The sequence below is a fragment of the Sphaeramia orbicularis genome, chromosome 8, assembly GCF_902148855.1.
Source record: "Sphaeramia orbicularis chromosome 8, fSphaOr1.1, whole genome shotgun sequence".
NCBI lineage: Eukaryota > Metazoa > Chordata > Actinopteri > Kurtiformes > Apogonidae > Sphaeramia > Sphaeramia orbicularis.
The window spans coordinates 20,297,896-20,325,471 of record NC_043964.1 but is presented as its reverse complement, the minus strand read 5'-3'; the positions used below and the strand labels follow the sequence as shown (position 1 = coordinate 20,325,471).

General features: G+C 35.2%; 1 protein-coding gene across 2 annotated transcripts in view; it reads right to left on the bottom strand.

The window, feature by feature from the left end:
* The window catches only part of mylk5 (myosin, light chain kinase 5), a 44,414-nt gene that overhangs the window by 5,765 nt on the left and 11,073 nt on the right, over window positions 1–27,576 (bottom strand). Inside the window, exons 3-12 of one of the 2 annotated variants that reach the window (XM_030142169.1) lie at window positions 16,856–17,008; window positions 16,538–16,720; window positions 14,964–14,999; window positions 9,994–10,121; window positions 9,504–9,657; window positions 7,695–8,006; window positions 5,710–5,818; window positions 5,131–5,334; window positions 1,228–1,445; window positions 162–285 (exon numbers count right to left, since the gene is read on the bottom strand). In XM_030142169.1, coding sequence (XP_029998029.1) covers window positions 162–285; window positions 1,228–1,445; window positions 5,131–5,334; window positions 5,710–5,818; window positions 7,695–8,006; window positions 9,504–9,657; window positions 9,994–10,121; window positions 14,964–14,999; window positions 16,538–16,720; window positions 16,856–17,008 — 1,621 coding nt within the window. Of the gene's footprint in view, window positions 1–161; window positions 286–1,227; window positions 1,446–5,130; window positions 5,335–5,709; window positions 5,819–7,694; window positions 8,007–9,503; window positions 9,658–9,993; window positions 10,122–14,963; window positions 15,000–16,537; window positions 16,721–16,855; window positions 17,013–27,576 lie in introns of both variants that reach the window. The other variant, XM_030142170.1, reaches the window with a different exon arrangement.

Below are 27,576 nucleotides of genomic sequence, written 5' to 3'. Positions count from 1 at the left end.
CTTGCCTTTTTAATAGTATTGTGATATATCGTGATATATTGTATCGTGATCCTAGCATTGTGATTTGTATCGTATCGCCAGATTCTTGCCAATACACAGCCCTAGTTACTGACAAACAGACCCTAACACAAAGGGGCTGAGGGATTTTCAGTCGAACTTACAATATGTAGCAGATGACCCCGATGCTCCACATGTCAGTAGATAAACACACCGGCTCATAGCTGATCACCTCAGGCGCTACAAACTCTGGAGTTCCATGCATTACCTTCAGAGGTGTGTTTCCATCTGTTCAACATAAAATGCACAGTCTGGAGCTGAATCTTGTTCAAGTATGGAAGGTAAATATTACACTATATTTGTATTTACTAAAATGCTTTAATTACAATGCACTTAAATGATTTAAGTTTTATGATGTTACTATAAAATGTTAAGTATATTCTACTAATTTGTAGACATAGTTGAAAGTACGAAAAAGTTTAAGTTGGCTTTAAATCACTAAGTTTTAGTCATGACTACACCTTTTTATCTTCGCATTGCATTGTGGGTATTGGGCCTGTTGTTGAAAATGTGTTATTTTTCTGTGAAAGGGGTTCAGCGGAGTTTTGGTGTTAGAGTTCATTTGGATTTAATGTATGTATGGCCGTGTTTATTGGCCTTTTTGTGTTTGTTTTTGTTTTTTTTGTAGAGCTGCACCATGAGTCAGAGCCATAGGAAGAATAATCACATTCCTGTTCATCTGAAACAGTTATCTTCTCATGGAAAACTTAATGTTTTGTCAAATTAAAGAAACACTTCCTGTACTGGTAAATGACTTTAAGCTAATTTCTACTCATGTGGCAATGTAATTAGTTGAGTAGTTTCATAACTACTTTGATCAGGAGTAGGATCTTGAGTTTGTTTGGCTTAAAAGAAGTTGTTCAATCAATGATAAATTAATGTGGCTGCAAATGAGAAAATTAGTCAGTGTAACTTAAAATACTGAGTTGAATGGTTGGATAGTGGGGTTGATTTTACAACAGATTTAAAGTACAAATAACTTGTCTTTTAATGTTTTCTACTTAATAGTTTAAGTTCAATACTTTTAGCATTAAAGTTGAACCTACTTAAACCAATTGATTAGCCGATCATTACTCAAATCGTTTAAGTGCAATCACTTGCCTCAAATTTTTTGAGTAAACTCTACTTATCTGGGCTTACAGTGTCGGTTTGACTTCACATTTTACATACCGAGCCTGCTTGCCAATCCAAAGTCAATAATCTTTACGGAGGTGCCGGTGGAGTCGACGCACACGATGTTTTCAGGTTTTAGGTCCAGGTGGACGATATTCTGCTTGTGCATGTAGGCAATCCCCTCCAAGATCTGCTGCATGTAACGCACACTGGTGGGCTCTGTGTGCTCAAAGCTGTCGTCCACAATCCGCTCAAACAGTTCCCCACCTGCTATACTGCAGACACACCAGCAAATAATGCAAAAGTAAATGTTTTATTATTATTACGGGTTCTTGATATACACCAGGGGTAGGCAACCTGTGGTTTCCGGGACACATTTGGCTATTGAGCCCTTTTTTAAGTGTCTCCATGTGGCTATGTCAAAAAAAAATACACATATGCAAAGGTAGAACAGTTATTTTTACACATTTTGCTATAACCATAAAGTAATTCTGATGTTATCTAGTTTTAAAAATATAGACTACACTCCAAATGAATCAAAATATAGAAGTAGTAATAATAGTAGTTGTAGTAAATGTCGACTTTTTATTTTAAGACGCTGAAGGTATTCATCTGTATATTCTACTGCAAAGAAAATCTTAATTGTGTAAAGATAAAACACTACTTTTAATTGTTGTGTTGTCTGTATGCATTATAAGTTTTCCACGTGTATGTTCATGCTAATTATTATTATCGTTAACGAAAACTAACGAAACGAGGAAAACTAGAATTGTAAAAACATTTTCGTTAACTGAAATAAATAAAAAAAAAACTATAATTAAAAGAAAAAAATGATAACTAACTGAAACTGTATTGTGTGTTTACAAAACTAACTAAAACAGATAAAATTTATGGATAAAATTCTCTTCGTTTCCGTCTTTGTCAATGTCAGATTGATACGAAATGGATTTATTTTCCTCAAGCAATTTTAGCTGCCGTCACCATTTGATATTTAACGGTCCGTCACTTCTCGTCACTTGTCGTTTAGTTGTCTTCTCGTCCCCACTCTACCTGGAAACATGGAGACTAAAGTTGGGCTAAAGCAGCAGAGTCCTGTCTGGGATTTATGTGAATTCGACAGCAAAGAAGATAAAAGACATAAAAAAAACTAAAACTGAACTGAAATTAAGCATTTAGAAAATAACAAGAACTAATAAAAACTAGCAAACCTGCTCTAAAAACTAATAAAAACTAACTGAATTAGAGGGAAAAAAAGCAGTCAAAATGAAATAAAACTAAACTATAATGAAAAATCCAAAACTATTATAACCTTGGTTCATGCAGCGTCAAATACCAGTGTTTAGGGTTAACAGTTACGGATATGTATGGGCGCTGCTACCAATCATGGGCTTGATGACAGCGTAATCGTTGCGGACACTACAGAAATTGACGTTTCCCGTCCTCTCCATCTGTTGGAATGGGGGGTGGGGGTGGGGGTGGGGGTGGGTATGTACGTGGGGGTACGATCCTGGTATGAAAACAAAACTGAAACTTAACATCCTTTTACCATTTGTCTCCCAACTTCTACACCTCTCTTCTACAGCGGATCTTACACGAAATTTTAGCAACTTCTATATCCACTGGGCCCCTGCACTATTCTATGGCCCCCCCCACATACACTGGGCCCCATGAATTTGAAATGTTTACCCCCCCCCCCCCCCCTTATCGTCGCCCCAGCGAATACGTAAACCGGAGATCTTGGCGTACATTGACAAATGGCGTTGAATAACACGTGAAAGGATAAAAAAGCGTACGTATAGCATCCCAAATGCCATAAGAACTGGCGTGACATCAAGGTTCTAATAGTTTTAGATTTTTCATTATAGTTTAGTTTTATTTAGTTTTGACTTTTTTTTCCTCTAATTCAGTTAGTTTTAATTAGTTTTTAGAGCAGGTTTGCAAGTTTTTATTAGTTTTCGTTATTTTCTAAATGCTTAGTTTTAGTTTAGTTTTTTTTTTTTTTTTTTTACTTCCGCCAAGGAGGTTATGTTTTTGTTGGCCTTGGTTTGTTTGTCTGTCTGTCCGTGTGGAAGATAACTCAAAAAGTTATGGACGGATTTGGATATCTTTTCTCTTCTTCTACGTCATATTCAAATAAATCCCAGACAGGACTCTGCTGCTTTCTCCCAACTTTAGTCTCCATGTTTCCAGGTAGAGTGGGGACCAGAAGACGACTGGAAACCACAAGTGATGACAAGTGACGGACCGTTAAATATCATATGGTGATGGAAGCTAAAATTGCTAGAGCGAAATAAATAAATTTCATATCAATCCAGCATTGACAAAGACGAAGACGAAGGGAATTTTATTCATAATTTTTATCTGTTTTAGTTAGTTTTGTAAGCACACAATACAGTTTCAGTTAGTTATCATTTTTTTTTCTTTTAATTATAGTTTTTATTTAGTTCAGTTAACGAAAATGTTTTACAATTGTAGTTTTTGTCATTTCGTTAGTTTTCATTAATGATAATAACCTTGTGTGACATACAACGCAATTTCATGAGATCAGTCTGATACACCAGTAATTTTTTGTTGCACAACACAATAATGGCAAATATCACTGGTTTCTTAAGTGTCGTTCTGGAATTTCTTTGTTGTTCTGTAAATGCACCGAAACTCGACAAATTCCATATGGGGATGTAACGATATGGAAATTTCATATCGCAGTTGCTGTGACCAAAATTATCACGGTTATCATTATTATTGCGGTATTATTGAAATTGTGCTCAAAATGTTCAAAAAGTACTAATACAGTCACTGAAATAATTTAACTAAGTTGTATTTTTGGGCCTGAGCCTATTTTGTCCGTTTTTCAGTACGTTTGATTTTGCCTTTATATACTATATAAACAAATGTTTACTATACCCATGTTTGGTATCTTTTTTTTTTTCAGTACAACTTCATCTATCTCATCTGTCTATTATTTTTCTTAACTTCAACCTACTATATCAACACAAAAGGACAAAAAATACACAAAAAGTATAAAATCCGATTTGAAAAATTTATATAATTTATTGAATAAACAACACAAAGATGCTTAGCAAACCTTTTCAAAGACTTTAAAAGTGAATATTAGTTCCAAATATTAGGTATATACAATTAAAATTATAATAAATTAAAACTATACTCAAATATTTGACATAAAAGCAGATCTTTACAGAGGGTTTTTTTTCCCCTAAAAGTGCAGTAATCAAACATGGTTATCATGATAATTAGAATTTAAACGGTAATACTAACCATCTGCAATTTTACCACAGTTTATCGGTATACCAGTAACACTGGTCTACCATTTTTTAGAAATGATTTGCTTCAGAGGGTAAATGTGCTAAATGTTACGTATTTAATAAGATTAATTGGAAAATAAATGACAAAAGTGCCGGTTTGCTGATGTTTTCAAGGTATATGATTAAGTGTTATTACACATATATATTGGTTTATGTACATTTATATAATAGTTTTATAAATCTTCCACTAAATAGAACCTGTAAAGTGAATGTATTCTAATGTGCAGACAGTGTTTTGAAGTAGATCTTGTAGCTCTGAGACAAATATTCCTTTTGAGTCAAACCCATTCTCTCGTTAATTCTTGAATTTCACATTTTGACCCGAGGCTGTATCTTGGAAAGTTCAGCCAACCAGCATTTTTTACTTGATTTTTCTTCATCAGTGACTCTCATGTGGTAAAATTTCATTACTTTTATTCTGGAAGCATTTTCCTTGTAGACCAGTGTAATCGTTACATCCCTAATTCCGTACTAACTAATCCTAAAGAGTTTCTTAAACCGTCACCACTTTGAGCTAACACATACAAAGATGTTTGGTTTTTGTTTCTATTTCTGTCCTAAAATGGCTCTTTAGATGGCAAAGGTTGCCGACCCCTGGTGTGCACCCACAGATGGACCACTTTGTGATGATACTCACAACTCCATGACCATGACCATCTCAGGTTTGTGGTCGTAAGCTGCCAAACACTGAACCAGCTTTGGGTGGTGGAGGTAGTTCATTAACTCGATCTCTTTTCGAGCTGCCTCCCTCTCCTTGGCACGCCGGCCTTTGTAGAACTTGCCAGCACACACACGCCCTGTTTCTTTGTGAGTTAGCTTAAACACCAGTCCGAACTTTCCCCTAAAGGAAAAACAATATTAGTCATTTTCTTGTCTTGTTCTGTGGAATAAAATGACACTATTGCATTATGTCATTAAAAATGTGGCACTGTTGTAAACTGATCACCTAATAAATCAAATACACATTATAAATTCAAAACAACTTTCTATCTGATGTCGACAAGGGTAACAACCATGCCTCTACACGCTTGAACTTTAAATCCTCTTTTGCACTTGGCAGAACTTCCCTCTCTCCAGATAACTCCACTGATACAGGGAGGATTTTCCCCTAAAATATTAACCTTGGCTGTTTGTTTTAATTTCTGAAGGCAGTTCCTTCTGGCACTACGTGAAAAAACATGTTTGGAAATTGGAGGCTGTTGTGACAAATACTCACATTCCCAGCTTCTCCTGTAAGATGTAGTGATCCGTGACTTTCTGGGAAGAGTCGATTGTGACACAGGTATATGTTTGAGGGGCCTCCTCTTCTGGTGATCTCTGTGGAACTACACACAGACACAATATTCTAGTATTCTTTTAATTTATAAATCGGCTAAAATTTACTTAGGGGGTCAAATGAGTGGCCAATTTTGTCAAAAAAAAAAAGTTGTAAGAAATGCATAGAACTGTGTTGAAATAATGCTAATACATTTGTGCACAGACTACTGATATTATTTGACAGTGGAAGCTATATTTTCAGAAATATTGGATTTTGAATAGCACGTGTATGTGAAAACTTTTGCTGGTGGACGGACGTGACATTACCCATGATGCTTTGGTCAGTACCAGTACTTTATTAGTAATAAACGTATAGACTTACTATTGCTAATTCTCCTCTTATTCATAAATGTTAGTATTGTGGATCTAAAACAATAACAGCTGACACAAAAACACAAAATGTGGCAGTGGACGGATGTGACATGGTTGTTACAGATCCCATCATACTGATGCTCGGCAGCCATGTCACCGTTTCCACAAATGATCCCTGTGCAAAAACTAGGATCAGAATTATTTATTGTATAGTTTATCATCATACTAAAGAGTAAATAACAATATAGAATTGTTATTTCTTTATAAAAATGCTTATTATTAGAAAACTGTTGATTTCAAAAGTGACGTGTGACATTCTTAATGTATGTATTGGCGTAACATAAGCAGGATGGATCAGCACCATACACCATATTGCAACTTGTAAAAATAAAACATGTGATATGTAGGATATAATCTTGTAAGAAAAATTGGGGAATCTAAAAGAATAGAATATTTGTTTTTCTGGTAAATTCAGTTAAAATATAACTTGGCCATTTGTGACATGAACATATAGCATTAATTGTGATGAAATTGGACATTTTTGACCTGAAAACATAGTTCATATGACCATCAACATGTTGCAACAGAACTGAAATCCTGTAAATTTGCATAACTTGCATTTAGCAACACAAAGTTCCTTTGGGGATTCACTTATATTGATTTCTTATGCACAAAGACCAGAAATAAGACCTCTAAGCAAATTTTAGCCGAAATGTATTTTAGGTCTGTTTTCATCTTATTCACTGGTCTATATCCACTGGAAATGACTTTAAGTAAATGCTTTTAAGGGACATTGCTCTATATTTTTAGTTCCTTTTAAATTATTGGTGGTGTTCTATATGTATGTGTTTTCTGTACATTTTTATTGTGGATGTGTGGCTGAAATTTCTATTTCCTATAACTTCTGCCACTGCTGTGTTATATTTTTTCCTTTTTTAACCCTTTCATACATAGTGGTCACTACAGTGGTCAGTTGTTCTACAGCTGTTCTCTTTTTGTATTTTCTCGGATTTTATTATTTTAGTTCCATATCAACCAACACAGTACTTTTATGCATCATCCCATACACTGACATTCATACCATTACTGTAACTTTGCTGTTGATGAACACGATCTGCAGTAACATGTTTGAGTGTAAATCAGGTGCTTGTTATTGCTGTTAGACTGTCATTAACATTATTACTATTATTTTTTTTTTTTGCATATAATCCCCATAAAGTGACTATTTTAAAATGTAACAAAACATCAGATTAACAACATTTAAAAAAAAAAAAATTTCATAGTTTTCACACAGTGTATCGATAGAAACATGTTTCTTTGCTTCAAAAGTTAAACACATGGTGTCCAGCTGGGTGGACATTTTTGCAACTCCATGAAAAATAGGTTAATAAAAAACTATTTCAATCACATTATTTTTTTCATGCCTAAAGAGGAATAAAAACACTGAGCACTCACACAATTAAGTTTCTCACAGTTCATGCATGAAAGGGTTAAGTAACTGTTAATAGTAGTCGTAGTATTATGAGCTCTATCTATTTGCATCTCAGGCCTCCATGAAACATTCCACCTCACCTTTCTGCTCCATTTTAACTACTGGTGATACTGGTCCTGGCTCGCTTACTCCCACTGCGTTGTAGGCCTTCACTCTGAAACAGTACTCCTTCAGAGGCTGCAGCCCAGAACATACTCTGTAAGAGGTACTTGTGCACTGGGCGGTGAGCTCGCTCCAGTCCCCAGCTTCAGCACATCCTCCGTTCTTTACCTCAACCACATAACCTAGGATGGCACTGCCGCCATCATAGCAGGGACCCGACCAGGACAACACAAGGCTGGTACCAGAGATGACGGAGATCACAGGACAGGACGCTGGAGGTTCTGGTTTTTCTGGAAGGAGGGTGTGAGATGATGAATATACAGGTTAGAAATTGCCAAACAAGTTAATGTACCAGTGTGTTGCATATTGCTGCTGTAAACTGTTAAATTTCCCCATGGTGGGATCAGTAAAGTCTTATCTTATCTTATCTTATCTTATCTTAGCTTATCTAGCTTAGTTTATCTTAACTTAGCTTAGCTTATTTCACAGGTGTCAAACATGTGGCTCAGGGGCCAAATCCGGCCCACCAAAGGGTCCAATCCAGCCCGCGGGATGAATTTGTGAAATGCAAAAATTACACTGAAGATATCAATGGTGTCAAAATTATTTTAATTCAGGTTCCACATACAGACACATCCAGTCCAATTAGATTTCTAATGGGTCAGAACCAGTAAAATATTATGATAATAACCTACAAATAATGACAACCCCAAATTTTCTCTTTATTTTTGGGTGTGAAAAGTAAAATTACATGAACATGTTTACATTACCAAACTACACTTTTACAAAAAAAAAAAAAATGTGAATAATCTGAACAAATATGACCAAACTGAAATTTCTTAAGAAAAGTACATGCAATTTTACCAATATTCTGCCTGTTACTAAATGTTTTGTATGATTGTAATGCACATGTGTAAATGATAAACTGATAAACTGAGGCATAATGTTGTTAAAATTGCACAAGTTTTTCTTAAGACAATTCAAGTTGTTCATGTTATTCAGATTTTTAAGGAAACTTTGTAGATGTAAACGTGATCAGAATATTATTTTACTATTTTCACTGTTTTTATTTTATTGGTGAGTTCAATTTGGGCTGAATGTGGCCACTGAACTAAAATGAGTTTGACTCCCCTGTCTTATTTTATCTTATCTCAGTGTTTTTCAACCTTGGGGTCGGGACCCCATGTGGGGTCACCTGGAATTCAAATGGGGTTGCATGAAATTTCTAATAATTGATTAAAAAAAAAAAAAAAACACGTACTAATAATAAATACACGGTGAGTTGACAGAGACAATCCCAATCCATAAAAGACATGACAAACTGTGAAGCTGAAACTGAAGCACTGTGGTTCTGTTTATCTGTCAAATGTTCATTGTGGTCGGTTTCAGATGCTGCAGCTCTTTCATAATTCACAGTTTGAGTTCTTGTTTGTTCAGTATTAATTGTCAGCCTTGTAAATCCAAGCTGGACTGACTGTACATATCCTGACCAAGGAAAATAACATTCTCACTTTGTGCAGTAATCTACACCTGGCTTTTCTGCCTCCGTCCATAATAATATGCATTATATAGACTAAATGTTATCTAAAGTTAACATTTATTTGCAACGTAGTATTCCAAACTCTTACATGATCAGAAACAAATTAATTTTAGCAAAAGAAAAAAGGTCTGGGAACCACTGTCTTGTCTTATCTTGTCTTGTCTTGTCTCTTATCTTATCTTATCTTATCTTATCTTATCTTATCTTATCTTGGGAAACTGGCGATGCAGAGTGTGTGTTTTCTTACCTATTACAGAGAGGGTGAGTGTGTGTTGTGCTGAACTCTTCCGGTCTTTTACTACCACAGTGTAGCGACCTGTGTGCTGTGGTTTAGCCTCTGCAATGACCAACGTGCTGTTTTTATCAGTATTTTCAACCCAGAGCTCTGGACCATCCACTATCTGTTCATCAAAGTTGTGAAGGGGAAGAAAAACATGGAGTGTGTGTGATAAATACAGAGAGACAACAAAGTAACAATGGGGAAAATTGCTATTTTGTAAACACGCCTTCAAATCATCAAGAATGAATACATGTTTTATTTCACACATATAAAAAGTACAATACCCCATGAACAAAAGCAAATGCCCTAAGCCATTTAACAACGTAATACAACCAAAAAAATAAATTTATATTATTACACAGAAGAAATACTTAATACAAATTTAGTGTTATTTACACATTTGAAAAGGACTGGAACAAAGTAAACACTACTTAATTTAATCCCACCCCTTTATTACCTGCTCTTTGTTTCTGATCCAACAGGACACTATAGGTGGGCTGCCATCGAAAAAACACGTCAGACGGGCTGGTTGTCCCACCCTGACCTCCAGGTGCTGTGGAGGGTTTTCAAAGTGTAAAAGTGTAGCTGGAAATGCAAAGACAAAATGAGATTTTATTTATTTTTATTTAACCAGGAAGTCACTTGAGGTAAAAATCACTTTTTTGAGGGAGACCTGACCAAGAGGCACACTGTAAAAAAGGGTTTTGGGGGTTGGTAAATACAGACTATGGAAATCAGTTACATTTTAATCAACAGTAACATTTAGCCAGGACTGGTTAAATTCTACCTATTTGTTAACAGTAACAATTGCTAATTAAAATAATATAATAAAATCTACCCCATAATATTGTGACGTGAGGAGCAGCTGGGGGGAGTTTCCCAGCATGCATTGGGACAAACTAGTTGGGTCAGTTTTTATGTGTTTAACTGTTCTGAGTTGAGAAAAAGTGGGGTTTTTTTTGTTTTTTTAATATATAGCGCAGTTATGGTGTGTTTTACTGTTTTGATTTGTTATTTTGTTGTTGAATGAATATTTCTGTTGAGTTCCATATTCTTGCACCATGAGCTAAGTTGCTTCTTTGCTTCATTATTCTCTGTAATTGTGTTCCATACAGGGGTGGGTAAAAATAAAACATAAATTTGAAGTCCTTGTTGCTCAGTCTTTATGTCCTTAGAGTTGGGGTTGAATGATGAATACCTTCCTGTGACTGGCAGATTTGCAAGTAAAACCATCCTTCCTTGAATAAGTAATGGTTAAATAGTTCTACTGATTGGTTGTTACTAATAACAATTAAATTAAGGGTAGGCGATACTGGGAATTTTGGTATCGATCTGATACCAATGCACACACACCTTAGTATCGATATTATCAATATTTAGATTGATCCTCCCTGCCCTAAATTAAGTAGATGGACATATTCCTATTAACAATTGAGAGTTAATATTACTCACTTTTTATGAGTAATTTGTTGTGTAATCTATTGGGATATGAGAGGTGGATTTTACCTCATTTCTTTTAGTGTATTATAGCTGTTAAATTTAATCACATTTTACTCAAAATATGGGGTAAAATCTACCCAACCAAAATGAGTGCAAATTGTTACATCACTTTTAGAGTAGATTCTAAAGGTTTGTTTTTACAGTGCACATCAGTACAATACAAAAGAACTAACAAAGTATAAAACTTATATACAGTTAAGACAGCATAAAATGGCTAAAATAATAAAAAGTTGAAAACCAGTTTAACCCTTTCATGCATCGTGGACACTTCAGTGGACAGTTATTCTAAAGCTGTTCTATTTGTTTATTCATGGGTTTTGTTGTTTTAGTTCCATATCAGCCAACATAGTGGAGCTTATGCCTCATCCCACACACTGGTATTCATACAGTTATTGTAACTTTGCTGTTCTTGATGAACCTGATCTCCAGTAACATTTTTTAGTGTAAATCAATTGCTAATTGTTATTAGACTGTTATTAACAGTTTTCTGAAACAAAAAGTTTTGGTTGTTTTTTTTTTTTTTTTGCATATCCTCCTGAGACCCAGCAATGCATTTTGTCCTCTGTAGGGGACAAAAGTTTGACAGTTTAACTTAAATAATGCTGTCCATTGCAAAGGACATTCCATTAAAAAAATCAATCAATAAATAAAAATAATTTTTAAAATGTATCTGAAAAAACTGTTGCATTATGCAGTTTCCAATTCAAGACAATTTTTAAATGTAAAAAAGCTAAAATTGTCAATTTCCTGGGTCTCAGGAGGATATTATCTCCATGAAATGAGTAATTACTAGTATTAGAGTATGAAAAAAATGTGAGAAAACATATGATTAGCACTCATTAAAAATCTTTTCATGTCATAGTTTTCACACAGTATAGCACTTTTTGATGATGAGTTTTAAATGCACGTTTCTTTGCTTCAAAAATTAAATGCATGGTGTCCAGCTGAGTGGACATTTTTGTAACTCCATGAAAAATAGGTTCATAAAAAAAAAAAAAAAAAAAAAAAAAAAAAAAAAAATTCAATTGCATTGCTTTTTTCATGCCTAAAGAGGAATAAAAATACTCAAGAAAAAAATATTGACTAAGGTTCTCATAATTCAAGCATGAAAGGGTTAAGGATAGCAGTTATACACTTCTGTTAGACTGTTTGGGAGTTTTCCAAATTGTTCCATGACCAAGGTCCAGCACAGGAAGAAGCTGTTTTACCAAGTTCAGAGTGGATCCAGTATGGAGATCACACTGGTAAAGGGAAACATGGTGTGACAGTGTGCGATAAAGAGTGACGAGTGAAAGTCTGGGGGATGGGAATACATGCTCTGTGGTTTTTGGCGTATTGTAAAACTGAAAGTAGGTTACTGCTTTCTTTAGACCCTTATTATTGTTGCATACAAGTGTCTCAACTGGAAACAAATGCACAGTGACACTTATACACAGACAACCTACCCCACACAAGCACAACCAGTCCTTGTGCAATCAAATGTCAACACTGTTGAACTAGACTAAAGATTAAAGGTCATAAACACAGCACTATTTACTTTAACAATTATCTATATATCATATTACTGTAAGAAATACCATATAGTGACAGCTAAAACTGTAAACATTTAAATAGAACGGCATTAGGACAGGGAATTTGACTGGACACAATCTGATAAACCTCTTATTTGCATAAATGGCCTAGTTTATTTAGCTTTCTGTATTTTCCTTTTCATCCATGGTTCATATGTAATAAATATTAACTGTTAACTACACATATTTTCACTTCTTTGTGGCTGTAATGGTATAACGTGCAGTTGCAGAAAAAATTAATAGACCACTGTTGTTTTCTTCAATTTCTTGTTCATTTTAATGCCTGGTACAACTAAAGGTATGTTTGTTTGGACAAATATTATGATAACAACAAAAACAGCTCATAAGAGTTGAATTTCAGAGCTGATATCTATCCATTTTCTATGTTTTCTTGATAATAACCAAAATCATTTCAGTTCTTACATCAATATCTATGGCATTGTACTGACAAAAACAGTGCTTTTAGGCATTCCATGTTTTCTTTTCTGTCTGTTTTAGTCACATGATACACACAGGAGTTAGTAATCATTGTTTCTGATGACTTCTGATGGTCTAATAATTTTTTCCGTGATTGTATTTTGCATTGGCCAAATGCGCAAAAGCAAATGTATTCAGATATTTTCTTCAGTAAAAGTTACACACTGTGAAGATACCCCTCTGCAGGTAACAGTTCTATATTCTAAGCCTAACTTTTTTGTATCAATATTGCCGCTGCATAAATCTCTTAAATTTCTCTTCTGTCTGTTTTAGTCACATGATACACACAGGAGTTAGTACTTGATTGCATGTTCACATAATTGATTGCATAATTGTTTTTGATGACTTTTAATAATAATAATAATAATAATAATAATAATAATAATAATAATAATAATAATAATAATAATAAACTTTATTTGTATAGCACCTTTCATACAGAAATTGTAGCCCAAAGCGCTTCACATTGATTGAAAAAATACAATATTAAAATACATTAAGATTTGATTATACATCAAGAAATGAAATGAAATTTGAGAGAAATACAATAAAATAAAAATAAAAATAAAAGCAGCGCACATTAAAATATTTGATTATGCATAGAATTTTTGAAGTGCAAGAAATAAGATGAAAGATGACTTTTGATGGTGTAATAATTTTTTCAGCGACTGTATCTACATTGGACATCTAGTCTGGTTACATGAGGCATTTCCTGCTTTTATTCATGCAGATGAACCACAAAGTTCCCATTTAAGAGCACAATATTTTATCCAGACAACATTATATCCTTAACAAAGGCTACAAAGGTGTAGCTCTAGGGAAAACCACAAGAGCACCAGGGACAGACTAACAGGCAAGTTACAGTCACTGGTGGACTAAAGGACATACTATTTAGTATTTCCACTTGATTTTAAGCAGCTTTACACTTCTACACTACAGTTATTGGAAAAAATCATTAGACCATCATAAGTCATCAAAAACCAATCATTATGCAATCAAGTACTAACTCCTGTGTGTATCATGTGACTAAAACAGACAAAAAAGAAAACATGGAATGACTAAAAGCACTGTTTTTGTCAGTACAATGTCATAGATATTGATGTAAGAACGAAAGTGATTTTGGTTATTATCAAGAAAACCATGGAAAATGGATAGATATCAGCTCTGAAATTAAACTCTTATGAGCTATTTTTGTTGTTATCATTATATTTGTCCAAACAAATGTACCTTTAGTTGTACCTGGCATTAAAATGAACAAGAAATTGAAGAAAACAACAGTGGTCTAATAAATTTTTCCACAATTGTGCTACATTTGTCTTCTTTTATGGATATTATTCACTAAACAAACTCTTTTAAAATAAAAATGCATTGGCACAAAGCTTGAAAATAAGCCTGTTTTTCTCCATTCATAAAAAGCGGACTTTGGTTCTTAACCATGATGATCTTGCATAATTTAAAGAATTGCTGTACATTAAATTACCCAGTAATTTATATAATAGTAACAGTGAGCGCATTCTTAAACAGGTACAGCAGTAAAAAATCAACATTTCCTCCTAAGACCAAAGAAAGGAAAAGTTTTGGCTTTTTTACATTATATTATTGTCTTGATTGGAAACAGTATGATGCAACAGTTTTTTCAAATAGATTTTTTTTTTTTTTTATGGAGTGTCCTTTGCAGTGGACAGCTTTTTTTATGTTTTGTTTTTTTGTGTTTTAAATTAAGCTGTGAAACTCTTGTGTCCTACAGAGGACAAAAATGCGTTGCTGGGTCTCAGGAGGGTATACATTAATGCAGCAGTAGTATTAATTCAAAAGCACAGAAACTGAGTAGTGTGAGAAGTGAAACAAAGAACTGATAAGTACTGCATGTGTTGCTCACCTGTCCCTGAGTTGGCTCTCTTCTTTGGAACGACTTCTGCAGAAGGAAATAAAGTGCAGGTTGGTTTTAACAGAGGTGGATAGAGGTGTGGCCCTGCTCCGTCTAAGGCTATCAGTTTACATACTTAGCAACTTGTACTGTAGCGTCTACTGTCCGCTTCCCTACATGGTGTTCACTTGGGACTGAAAAACTTGTTCAGGGTGTATCAAAAGAGCACACATTGCCATGGAAGCCCTGAACAATTCCTGACTGAAAACCAATCAGGCAAACGCCAGAAATGATGCACTTCCTTTTCTTTTATAAATATAACATGGATATCCGGCAGCAAGTGGACAATAGCGTAAGGCAGGGGTCTCAAACTCATTTTAGTTCAGGGGCCACATTCAGCCTAATATGACATAAAGTGGGCCGTACCAGTAATATAATCTAAATAATAGGATAAGAACTTTTGAGTGAAAAAAGTAAATTCCGTAATGAAAATGTTTACATCTATGAATTGTACTTGAACATAACATGAGCGACCTGAAAATTCTTTGGTAAAATAAGTGCAATGTTAACAATATTACACCTTAGTTTATCATTTATACACGTGAATCACAACTTAGAGATCACAGTGGATCTACAAATACATAAAACATTAAATAACAGGCAGAATATTATTAACATTCCACATACTTCTCTTAAGACATTTCAGATATTCTCATTTTTTGTTAAAGGCTAGACCACAGGTGTCAAACATGCGACCCAGGGGCCAAATCCGGCCCTTCAAAGGGTCCAATCCGGCCCGTAGGACGAATTTGTGAAATGCAGAAATTACATTCAAGTTATTAATAGTCAGTCCTTGACATATAAAGCTCTACTTTTGTCTCAAGTGGGTCAGATCAGTAAAATACTGCCATAAAAACCTACAAATAATGACAATTCCAAATTTTTCCTCTGTTTTAGTGTAAAAAAAAGTGAAATTACATGAAAATGTGTAAATTCACAAATTAACCTTTTATAAAAAATATGAAAAACTAGAAATGTCCTGAGAGACGTAAGTGCAATTTTATTAATATTCTGCCAGTTACTAAAATATTTTGTGTATTTGCAGATCCATTGTGATCTGTAAGTTGTAATGCGCATTTACAAATGATAAGCAGAGGCATAATAGAGTTAAAATCGCACTTATTTTTCTTAATAAATTTCAGTTTTTTTCATGGCTGTTCGTGTTATTCACATTTTTAAAAGGATAATTTATAGATGTAAATGTTTCCATAATGTAATTTTACTTTTTTCACTATAAAACACATTGAAATGTTTGGAGTTGGCATTATTTATGCATTATTAAGTTACTAATTGACTGGTCTGGCCCACTTCAGATCATATTAGGAGGATATGGCCCCTGAACTAAAATGAGTTTGACACCCCTGGGCTAGACTGTAAATGTCAACATTTTGTTTAATTTCAGATTCACTGCGGTGTCGTACAGATGAAAATACACAAAATTAGTGTCATTCTCCAAAAGCATACAGACCTGACTGTAAATGTAAATGATATGATTTGACTAAGCTTATAAATGATCGTAAAGTTACCTCTTGGAGATGAGACTGGACTCTTATCGGAGTCTGTGGGGGATGTACAAGTCGACCCTTTAAGCTTGTGTAGTTGTGTATCTGGGGCAGACTGTGGTGGCCGTCCATTCTCAGTTATGCTCTCGGATGGAGAAGTGGGAACGGCTGAAACATGCTTCTTCGTGCTGCAGATAGTTTCAAAGTCTGGGTTGGTTGTCAGCAAAGTGGAAAAAGGGGAAGAAACAGACCACAAAATATCAGAAATGAAACTCATTATGTCAGAATTTACATTTTTTAATCTCCATGACCTTGAAGGGACAGTCTGGGTGTTTACGTTACCTCTGATAAACACAGCGGCGCAGCAGGATGTCTTCCCTGCGCTGTTTTCTGCCAAACAGGTGTAAGCACCAGCATCCTCCGGCAAAGACTCCCGAACAACAAAACTCACTTCTCTACCGTTGAAGGAGGGTTTCCCAAAACGAGCCGCTTCACCTGCCCATAGGAGCAAAGACACAAAAAAGATAGACCAGTGGTGTTAAACTCATTTTCTTTCAGGGGCCACATTCAACCCAGTTTGAGCTCCACTGGGCCGGACCAGTAAAATAATAGTATAATAGCCTATAAATAATGACAACTCCAAATTTTTAACATGCAAAAAATAACATTAAATTATGAAAACATTTACATTTTATAAACTATCCAAACAAAAAAGATGTGAATAACCTGAAAAAAATGAAATTTCTGAAGGAAAAATAAGAAGAAATAATAAGAAAAATTTGATCAATATTTATACGTGTGCATTATGGATCAGACCTACCAAGACACAAAACAGGCACAATATTATTTAAAACTTATTTTTCTTTAGACATTTCAGGTTGTTCATATTAGTTCAGGTTTTTGACATTTTATTATTAAAGGATATCAGAGTTTAATGTTCTTTGCAATAAATTAAAGAGAAAAAAATTGTTGTTGCCATTATTTATAGGCATGTTGTCATTTTTTAAATTTTTTTTTCACATTAAACCAAGAAGAACTTTTGGACTCATTATTTTTAGGTTATTATGCTGTTATTTTAGAGTTAAACACCCTTGACTGTTAATATCTTCTGCACTTTATAAAGTCATCCCACAGGCCAGATTGGACCCTTTGGCGGGTTGGTTTTGGCCCCCGGACCACGTGTTTGACACCTGTGAGCTAGACACTCTTTTTTGATAATGGAACGCAGGAAAATGAAAATAATGATAATAATACCAGACTAGACTGAATGTGCAGGTTGTTTGGTGTAGGTTTTCCATAGTTCTCCATGAAATATTGCATTGGTTAAACTTCAAACTGAGGTTTCTGAGTCACTGCTGGTTCTATAATCACCAAAGTCCTTTCACCATCATGAGAACAGGCTTGTCTGAATATGCTTATATCAATTTTATATGGGTTTAACCCTTTCATGCTACAGTGGACAGTTATTCTACAGCTGTTCTCTTGTATATTCATGGATTTTGTTGTTTTAGTTTCATATCAGCCAACACAGTGGACACTTATGCATCATCCCATACACTGACATTGAAAACATTACTGTAACTTTGCTGTTCTTGATAAACCTGATCTAACATGTTCGAGTGTAAATCAATTCCTTGTTATTTTTATTAGACTGTAATTAACAACTTTTTTTTTTTTTTCCCATATTATGTCGATGAAGTGAGTAATGACTAGTATTAGAGTACACTACAAACAAAATGTTAAGGATTTTTTTTTTTTTGTCTTTTTTTTTTGGTCATTTTTGCCATTTGTAAATAAAACTATGTCTGGTCATTAAAAAAATGTGTTTCAATTCAATTCACACACAAAAAAGTAAAAAGCGTTGTGCAAGAATCCCAACTGAATAAAATAGCCCATAAATTAAAAATATCCATAACTTTTTGTTTGTGGTGTTTGTTAAAATGTGAGAAAACATCAAATTAGCTGCATTTAATGTTTTTATTTTAGAGTTTTCACACAGTACAGGGTGGGGAAGCAAAATTTACAATGAACATTTAGTTGTTTTTTTTCAGCAGGCACTACGTCAATTGTTTTGAAACCAAACATATACTGATGTTATAATCATACCTAACACTATTATCCATACCTTTTCAGAAACTTTTGCCCATATGAGTAATCAGGAAAGCAAACGTCAAAGAGTGTGTGATTTGCTGAATGCACTCGTCACACCAAAGGAGATTTCAAAAATAGTTGGAGTGTCCATAAAGACTGTTTATAATGTAAAGAAGAGAATTACTATGAGCAAAACTATTATGAGAAAGTCTGGAAGATACTATTAAAGAAGAATGGGAGAAGTTGTCACCCGAATATTTGAGGAACACTTGCGCAAGTTTCCGGAAGCGTGTGAAGGCAGTTATTGAGAAAGAAGGAGGACACATAGAATAAAAACATTTTCTATTATGTCAATTTTCTTGTGGCAACTAAATTCTCATGACTTTCAATAAACTAACTGGTCATACACTGTCTTTCAATCCCTGCCTCAACATATTGTAAATTTTGCTTCCCCACCCTGTGTATCAGTAAATACATGTTTCTTTGCTTCAAAAATGAAACACATGGTGTCCAGCTAAGTGGACATTTTTGCCACTCCATGAAAAATAGCTTCATTAAAAATAATAATAATAATAATCTCATTGTTTTTTTAATGCCCAAAGAGGAATAAAGACAAAAATCTTGATTAATGTTTTCATAATTCATGCATGAAAGGGTTAAGGGAAATAGTGGGAAGAACAGGAAAAGTTATTATCAGGTTTAATAGGGCAGTTGGATGGAACTTCTGTTAATCTGAAAGCTCAAATTCAGCAAGTCACTATGATTTGGAATTAATATGAGCCAAAAAAGAGGACAAAGGCAGCAACACTTGAGGTCATCAAAGCTATTAAACAAGTGCCAGATTATTATTTTTTTCTCTCATGGATTGTTGTACAGCAGTCTGGTCCAGTACTTCATCAAATAATATAAGAAAATTGCAAATGGTTCAGAATAAAGCCACTTGTATTGGTCTTACAAATATTGATAAAATGCATAAATGTCTGTCTTGGCTGTCAGTTAAAAACAAATGGTTGTATTTATTGTTTGTTTTTGTTTAAAAAAAAAAAAAAAAAAAAAAAAGGTCATTAAAAACAAATATCTCACACATTATTTACAGCAAGTTAAGCTCCAATAAATATGTACATAATAATTTAATGTGGTAAGATTCTTGAGGATATTTCACTTTGCCAAAATGTAAAACTGCATTATTTCAACATTCAGTAAAATATAAAGCAATGTATAAGCAGAATTTACAGCCAAACCTGATTACACAACAAACTAACACTGGTTGCAAACAGTTTCAAGCTAACAGTATCACTGTAGTGATGGCATCATCCACATCGTACAATGAAAATAATTGGTAGCTGCAAAGCACAATATATATGTATATAATATAAACACACCTTTGCCTTTGAAAAATAATTCGGTTTGGTTTGTTTGTGTGTTTGTTTGCGTGTTTTTTTGTCTGTTAACACACTAGCGGCAAAACTATTGGTTGAATTCATACCAAATTAGGTTTATAGATTGCCAGTGATCCAGCATAGATCTCATTACATTTTGGGAACAGTAGATCAAAGTTAAATTGTTTTTGAATTTTTTACATCTTTCTTTTTTCTCCCATTTACAGGGTGGGGAAGCAAAATTTACAATATTTTGAGGCAGGGATTGAAAGACAGTGTATGACCAATTAGTTTATTGAAAGTCATGAGAATTTATTTGCCACAAGAAAATTTATATAATAGAAAATGTTTTTATTCTATGTGTCCTCCTTCTTTCTCAATAACTGCCTTCACACGCTTCCTGAAACTTGCGCAAGTGTTCCTCAAATATTCGGGTGACAACTTCTCCCATTGTTCTTTAATAGTATCTTCCAGACTTTCTCATAATAGTTTTGCTCATAGTCATTCTCTTCTTTACATTATAAACAGTCTTTATGGCAGAACCAGACTACCATTCTGCTGTTAGAATGCTGGACAAGACAAGTAGGAAAAAAAAAAAAAAAAAAAGGTAGTGTGAGACACTCCCTGGTAAAATGTCCAAATAAAAGAGGATACACAAGCAAAGGTGTTAGAAAAATGGGCAATGATGACTGGGAGTACAGTTGGTGTTGGCTGCTGCCTTATCGGTACAGACAGCTGCCTGTCAGCCAGCTGAGCCCATAAAAAGAAAGGAAAAAAAAAAGAAGAAAAAAAAAAAAAAAAAGAATGAGAAGAGAAAAAAATAAAAAATAAACAGTCTTTATGGACACTCCAACTATTTTTGAAATCTCCTTTGGTGTGACGAGTGCATTCAGCAAATCACACACTCTTTGACGTTTGCTTTCCTGATTACTCATATGGGCAAAAGTTTCTGAAAAGGTATGGATAATAGTGTTAGGTATGATTATAACATCAATATATGTTTGGTTTCAAAACAATTGACGTAGTGCCTGCTGAGAAAAAACAACTAAATGTTCATTGTAAATTTTGCTTCCCCACCCTGTACATATATATATATATAATATAAACACACCTTTGCCTTTGAAAAACAATTCGGTTCGGTTTGTTTGTGTGTTTGTTTGCGCGTTTTTTTGTCTGTTAACACACTAGCAGCAAAACTATTGGTTGAATTCAAACCAAATTAGGTTTATAGATTGCCAGTGATCCAGAATAGATCTCATTGCATTTTGGGAAAAGCAGGTCAAAGTTAAATTGTTTTTGAATTTTTTACATCTTTCTTTTTTCTCCCATTTACTGATAATGAACGAGATTTCACATCTCTATAAAAGCATCAATTTTGTTTCAATTTACTTCAAACTTGCCACATATATAGAGGCAATTGGTATGTTGACATCAGCACATACATAGACATGATGACATTTGCTGGATCCATACCAAAATAAGCTACAATACGTACAAGGAGTGGGATTTGTTGTGCCTGGTATCACTTGTTTTGCAATTGCTCTTATTAAAATATTTAACTTTTAACACATTTAATCTCAGAGGCAGGCTCAAAAGTTGCAGACCAGTGTTGGCAGAATAATTATTATAACAGGAGCATCTATTCAAGACTGAGTTATGGGTGGGTTATGGCTCAATTTCAAAGAATCATCATCATTAGGTGAAAGAATATTTCTCAACATGAAATTGGAAATAATTCTAATTTTTGCCACCTACAGTGCATCGTATAATGAATAGACTCATGGAAACCGCTGTTGAATCTGTGCGACCTTTGACCCTTACGTGACATTGCATGAAAAAACATCGATTTACAGTGATGAATACAACCACATGGACCCAGGAGGACTTTGGAAAACCCTTGTCATGCAACACACTCCACTGCTGAATCCTGAAATGTAACTGACATTATAGTCCAGTGCACCAGGTTCTGCAGACCTGAGCTCATCTCGGACGGACGTGTACCGTGGTCATACAAGTTTGCATTTCAGGTGTTTGTTAGGAGGAACAGATGTCAGGTTCTACATGTCGGAGATGAAAAAACCATCCAAGTTGTCATCAGTGGAAGATGCAAAAGCAACATCTGTGTTTTTACTGACAAACTTAATAAGTGGTCTGTAAAATACACTGAAAATGTTTGTACTTTTGTCTGTTAATGAACGGTTCACACCTAATATTTAGTTTTAATTAGACTCTTTTAAAACTATTCAGTAAATAGGGTTTATGTTTTTTATGGTATTTTATATATGACCAACCTACAGGGTGGGGAAGCAAAATTTACAATGAACATTTAGTTGTTTTTTCTCAGCAGGCACTACGTCAATTGTTTTGAAACCAAACATATACTGATGTCATAATCATACCTAACACTATTATCCATACCTTTTCAGAAACTTTTGCCCATATGAGTAATCAGGAAAGCAAACATCAAAGAGTGTGTGATTTGCTGAATGCACTCGTCACACCAAAGGAGATTTCAAAAATAGCTGGAGTGTCCATAAAGACTGTTTATAATGGAAAGAAGAGAATGACTATGAGCAAAACTACTACGAGAAAGTCTGGAAGATACTATTAAAGAAGAATGGGAGAAGTTGTCACCCGAATATTTGAGGAACACTTGCGCAAGTTTCAGGAAGCGTGTGAAGGTAGTTATTGAGAAAGAAGGAGGACACATAGAATAAAAACATTTTCTATTATTTCAATTTTCTTGTGTCAAATAAATTCTCATGACTTTCAATAAACTAACTGGTCATACACTGTCTTTCAATCCCTGCCTCAAAATATTGTAAATTTTGCTTCCCCACCCTGTATTACTGGAAATTTCAGACATTTTTGTTTGCGGTTAATTGTATTGAAATAATTCTGATTAACATTATAGTCTTAATTTTTCTCTTCACTTTTGCCACTTCTTTAGTATAAAACAGTTACTTTATTTCGATACATGTGCATACAGCTCACTTAGTGAAGAAGAGATATTTATTGGCATTGAACACTGGCACATGCAAATAAAAAATGGAATTCTACATGTTTTTTTAGGCTCTGTAAACAATTGCACAGGACATATTTCACATAAATAAGTTATAAATACAACGCCTCTTGGTTGAGTAACAAAGAAATTAGTAATAGTAGGTAGAATGAGGAAATAGTGATAGTTCTGTCCATGTGATTATGCAAAAAAAATAATGTGGTTAGCTCCAACAGTTGCAATAAGGTGTTTGAAAGGCCTATAGTTGTAACATCCAACTCTGCTGTGTTCTCCCTCCAACATGACTAACCCCAGCTATGAGGTAGTTACATGTTCCAAAAAAGTACCAGGCCTACGCTCCAGGCGACAACAGGATATGTGGTCGGATCAAATGACTTCCACAGAACTGGTGGATCATTGATGGCTGATCTCCAGTAAATACATTCAACAAAGGATATTTATTTCCCCTCTTCAAAAACGTATTTATCAAGAATTGTACACTGGCTGCCAATTAGTGGAAATTGAGTAATGTTAAATTACGAGGGCTGTTCAATGAGTTCATGGCCTCACCTAGAAATACTGGTTGTTATAATACAGGATGTTACATTCTTTCGTGATGGGATAGTGATGCTTGAACATCGATGGACCAAGTGCATTGCTGTAAATGGAGATTATGTTGAAAAATAAAATATAAATTATCAGTCTATGTTGTTCTGTTCTGGATGAGGCCATGAACTTATTGAACGGCCCTCGTAATGAACAGGAAAGGGTTTTTACAGAACATTATTATAGTACAGTGATATTGCTATTTGATATTCCATCTATAAAATGTCCCCATCTCATTTTTTTAATGAAATATCTGTGTAATTTTGTCAAAATTAGAGTTTGAATTCTTGAGTTATGGCCAAAAATGTTATCTGTGAGGTCACGATGACCTTTGACCTTTGTGTAATCAAAATCTTCTCAGGTCATCCTAGTGTCCATGTGAATGTATGGGCCAAACAATAAGGTATTTTGGCATTCTATTCTATTCTATTCTATTCTATTCTATTCTATTCTATTCTATTCTATTCTATTCTGTTGATATTGGGGATCTTAACCAAACCTAACAGAGATACACAGATGCATTAAAAAGGTCATTCTGGTCATTTCACCTCCAAAATACACAATATAAAAAAAAAAATCTTCATGCACCTGTTAACTGTATGTGAAAGAACATTCTTTAAAAAACTATTTAAAATGAAATAATATAAAAGTAGGAAGTTCAGAAGAACAGATATCTGGACGCATCTAATGATCAGAATAAACCTGCATGATTATAACATTATTGTCGTGCTCAGACCCAGAAAGAAACTCAGCCGCTTTGTGTGGACGTGCATGGGTGATAATAACTTCACACGACAAGAATCTCACTTTTCGGGACTTTTAGTGAACTTTGCAGGTGAGTACAAGCTACTGCTTTACATCAGTCTTCAGGTTGTGGGCTGCACTACGCACAGAACAGCGATTCATGCTGTCCATGCAAGAAGGCATGAGCGCCATTCAACCTCTGGACAATAACTAACTCCAGTCTCGTGTGAACTCCAGTTCTCGGGCACACAGGTGTGGCATTCACTGTAACTTAGACATTCCACAACATTATAACCAGTAACACAGTCTATATTGAAGAGACAAATTCTCTGCCTTACATTATAATGTCCTAAAGACAGACTGGACTATTAGACAACTGTGGCTGCTCCTACCTAATAACTTTACAGTTGAATCAGAAAGAACAGAGTAGATTAGATGAACATATTTTTCACTGAAAATGAACACAGTTGTACAGAATGGAAGCTGCACTGTCAGTCCCAGACACTGAACAATATGCAATCAGTATATCCATATTATTCTGCATAAACATCTGAAACCACTTCAGCTCTGCTCAAAACTACATGTTCAATAATTCATTGAAACAGGATGCCACTCATTTTCTTTAAAACACAAAATATGAGATATTTTTCATATAAAGCTTAGTGGACTGATTGGACTGTTGTTTTATATCAGATTCAAAGATTAACAACAACACTGATTTTATTGCATTAGTAGTTTTTTTTGTGCAGTGCACGACCTTCATGATGAAAAACGCTTTATTGACTTACTTTGAAACCATGTTTTTAAATGTCACTCACAAAAAAATACTAATACAATGAAATCAATATGTACTTCATTTTTCACATTTTTTTCCAAAATACAAAACAGCTCTGTTTCACAAGTAAATACACCAGATTAAACAAGTTGTTGCTACTTTTTGCCTTATCCAAGACTCAGATCTGTGGTGTTGTGTTGTTGTGTTTGTGTTATTTTCTCTCCCTGCAGGCGTGTGTGAGGAGGCGTGGCTGATGAGTAACACCTGACTGCAATTATCCTCGCCCTGTACTGTGTATTTAAGCCACTACCACTTCACCAGAGGATTCCAGTGTTCAGACTTTATGCCCTCCCTGTTGTTAGTGTTGCCAACTTCCTGAAAAAAAAAAAAAAAATAAGGGACACCTCATTGGCAGAGCTGGCTGACCCAGTTGTCTTCATTCCTCCTGGAGTGGTGAATTTATTTTGCCCGTTTTGTGTGTGTGAAAAAGTGTGTCCCTTTTCAGCTCAATTTTCAGCTCAGCTCACGCGTATTTTTGTTTCTAAATTTGGGACGATTCCTTTTTTCAAGGGACAGTTGGCAACCTAGCTGTTGTGAACTTCTGTGTGCTGGTTTCTGATCATCACCTTGCCACCTTCCTCATGCCCCCTACAGCTGCCTTAAGTGTTCCTTTAACCAGCCTCTTCTAGCCACCACAACAAACCACTACCTTAAAGTAACACAATGCACTTTTTCAGCCTTCAAACTATATTTTCCAGGTCATTTTGGTGGTACAAGAACTCACAATAGGTTCGATTCTACTTTCGTCATCACTCCACTATACTGGCACAATGCAACTTCTGGGTTCGGGTCTGGACCCCTACACAAAAAGAACTACAAAAAAAATTTGACTGCTTTATGGTGTACGTCATGTGATTGATGGACACACGTGCATGCAGTGACCGGCAGTAAGGAGTTTGGCGTCCTGGCTTTTGAACTTTTATGTTCGTTTTTAAGGAATAAAGGAGACGAGCTCCGGGGGAACGTTTGCTTCCAAAAGGAATTTAAGGACTGTTGCGTCATGGCTTTCACCGAACAGGACCACAACTCTGATCTTGCCACTGATGGCTTCGGGACCCCCTTCCGACTGACCGCAATACTGAAGTAACAGGTAAAACACAGTGAGGTGGAGTATGTCTGTATATTAATGAACAATACAGCAGCTTTGTTATTATAAGACAACAAATTTGGACACCAGACATTGAACTTGCACCCATTTGACCTGCCACAGGAGTTCCCTCTGGGGCCAGTACGGGGGGCAAACCCCCCTAGAAACAACAAAAAAAAAAAAGAAGAATGTCCTGGCCCCTCAAAGTTTGTGAAGTTTCAGGAGGTAGGGAAAAGGTAAATGAGCTTCATAACAGTGGGAGATTTAGAAGAATTAGTAACGCATCTTAAGTTTCACTTTCACACCGATTCTGCCTCCTGCACTGTATTTGATTTTGTACAGAGATCGCAGACTATCCCGCCGGAGGCTCCGAACTTCATATTGTATTTTTTTAATCATGTGTCACTGAGGAAGACCCTTGTAAATTTCTATCAGTGTGTCTCCTGCCTTGCCTCAAGAAGTTTGCCGACATCAATGACTTGTCAACAAATGCGCAATTATTACCGAGATAGAGATTTTCTGACAGTTGTTACCAGGGGTGCCGCTACCAATTGTGGGCCCAATGAAAGCATAAACGTTGTGGACCCTTCATAAATTCAGTATCTTCTCAATCTGTCAGGTTGTAGGTGGGGGTGCAATCCATACATAATGTCAATGAAATGAAACTGAAATGTCAAACTCCTGACTTCTATGCCTCTGTTACACATTGGATCAAACACAAAATTTTCACAACTTCGAACCTGTATCCACTGGACCCCCTCCACTGCTCTATGGGCCCCCCACAAATGCTGGGCCGCATGAATTTGTCATGTTTGCCCCCCCTCCCTTATTGGTGTCAGGGGAACCCCGTGAGCAAAAGCTCTGTGGCGTTGCTTTAACTCCTTTGACAATAAACATTCAGTAGTTTTGGTCCAGTTTTGAAATAGACTCAGCGCATCAGAGTCGCCAGCAATGCCATCCCATCCCCCAAACTAGCACTGAAAGGCTTAAAAATCCAAAAAATAATTGAACTTTTGGTCGTTTTTAGCAGAGTTGAATTGATTAAAGAGATTTATGCAGAAAATAAAGGAAAAAATATTGACATATGGTGATTTTCTAGCAGTTTTTTGTGTTTTTTGGGTCCCCAGAGGGTAGTAAATTAGACAGATCAAAGGGTTAAATATTTGGCTGCAGAAGATGTTTCTATGTACACTTGTGTTGCAATTTGACCGGTACTGAACCATCGAACTCCGGGTCACCTTCCTCCTCACAAAGTCAAAGTCAAGGGGTGAAACTCCCTCGAAACCAAAAGTTATGTAGAAGATGCACTTTCTGTGGCTT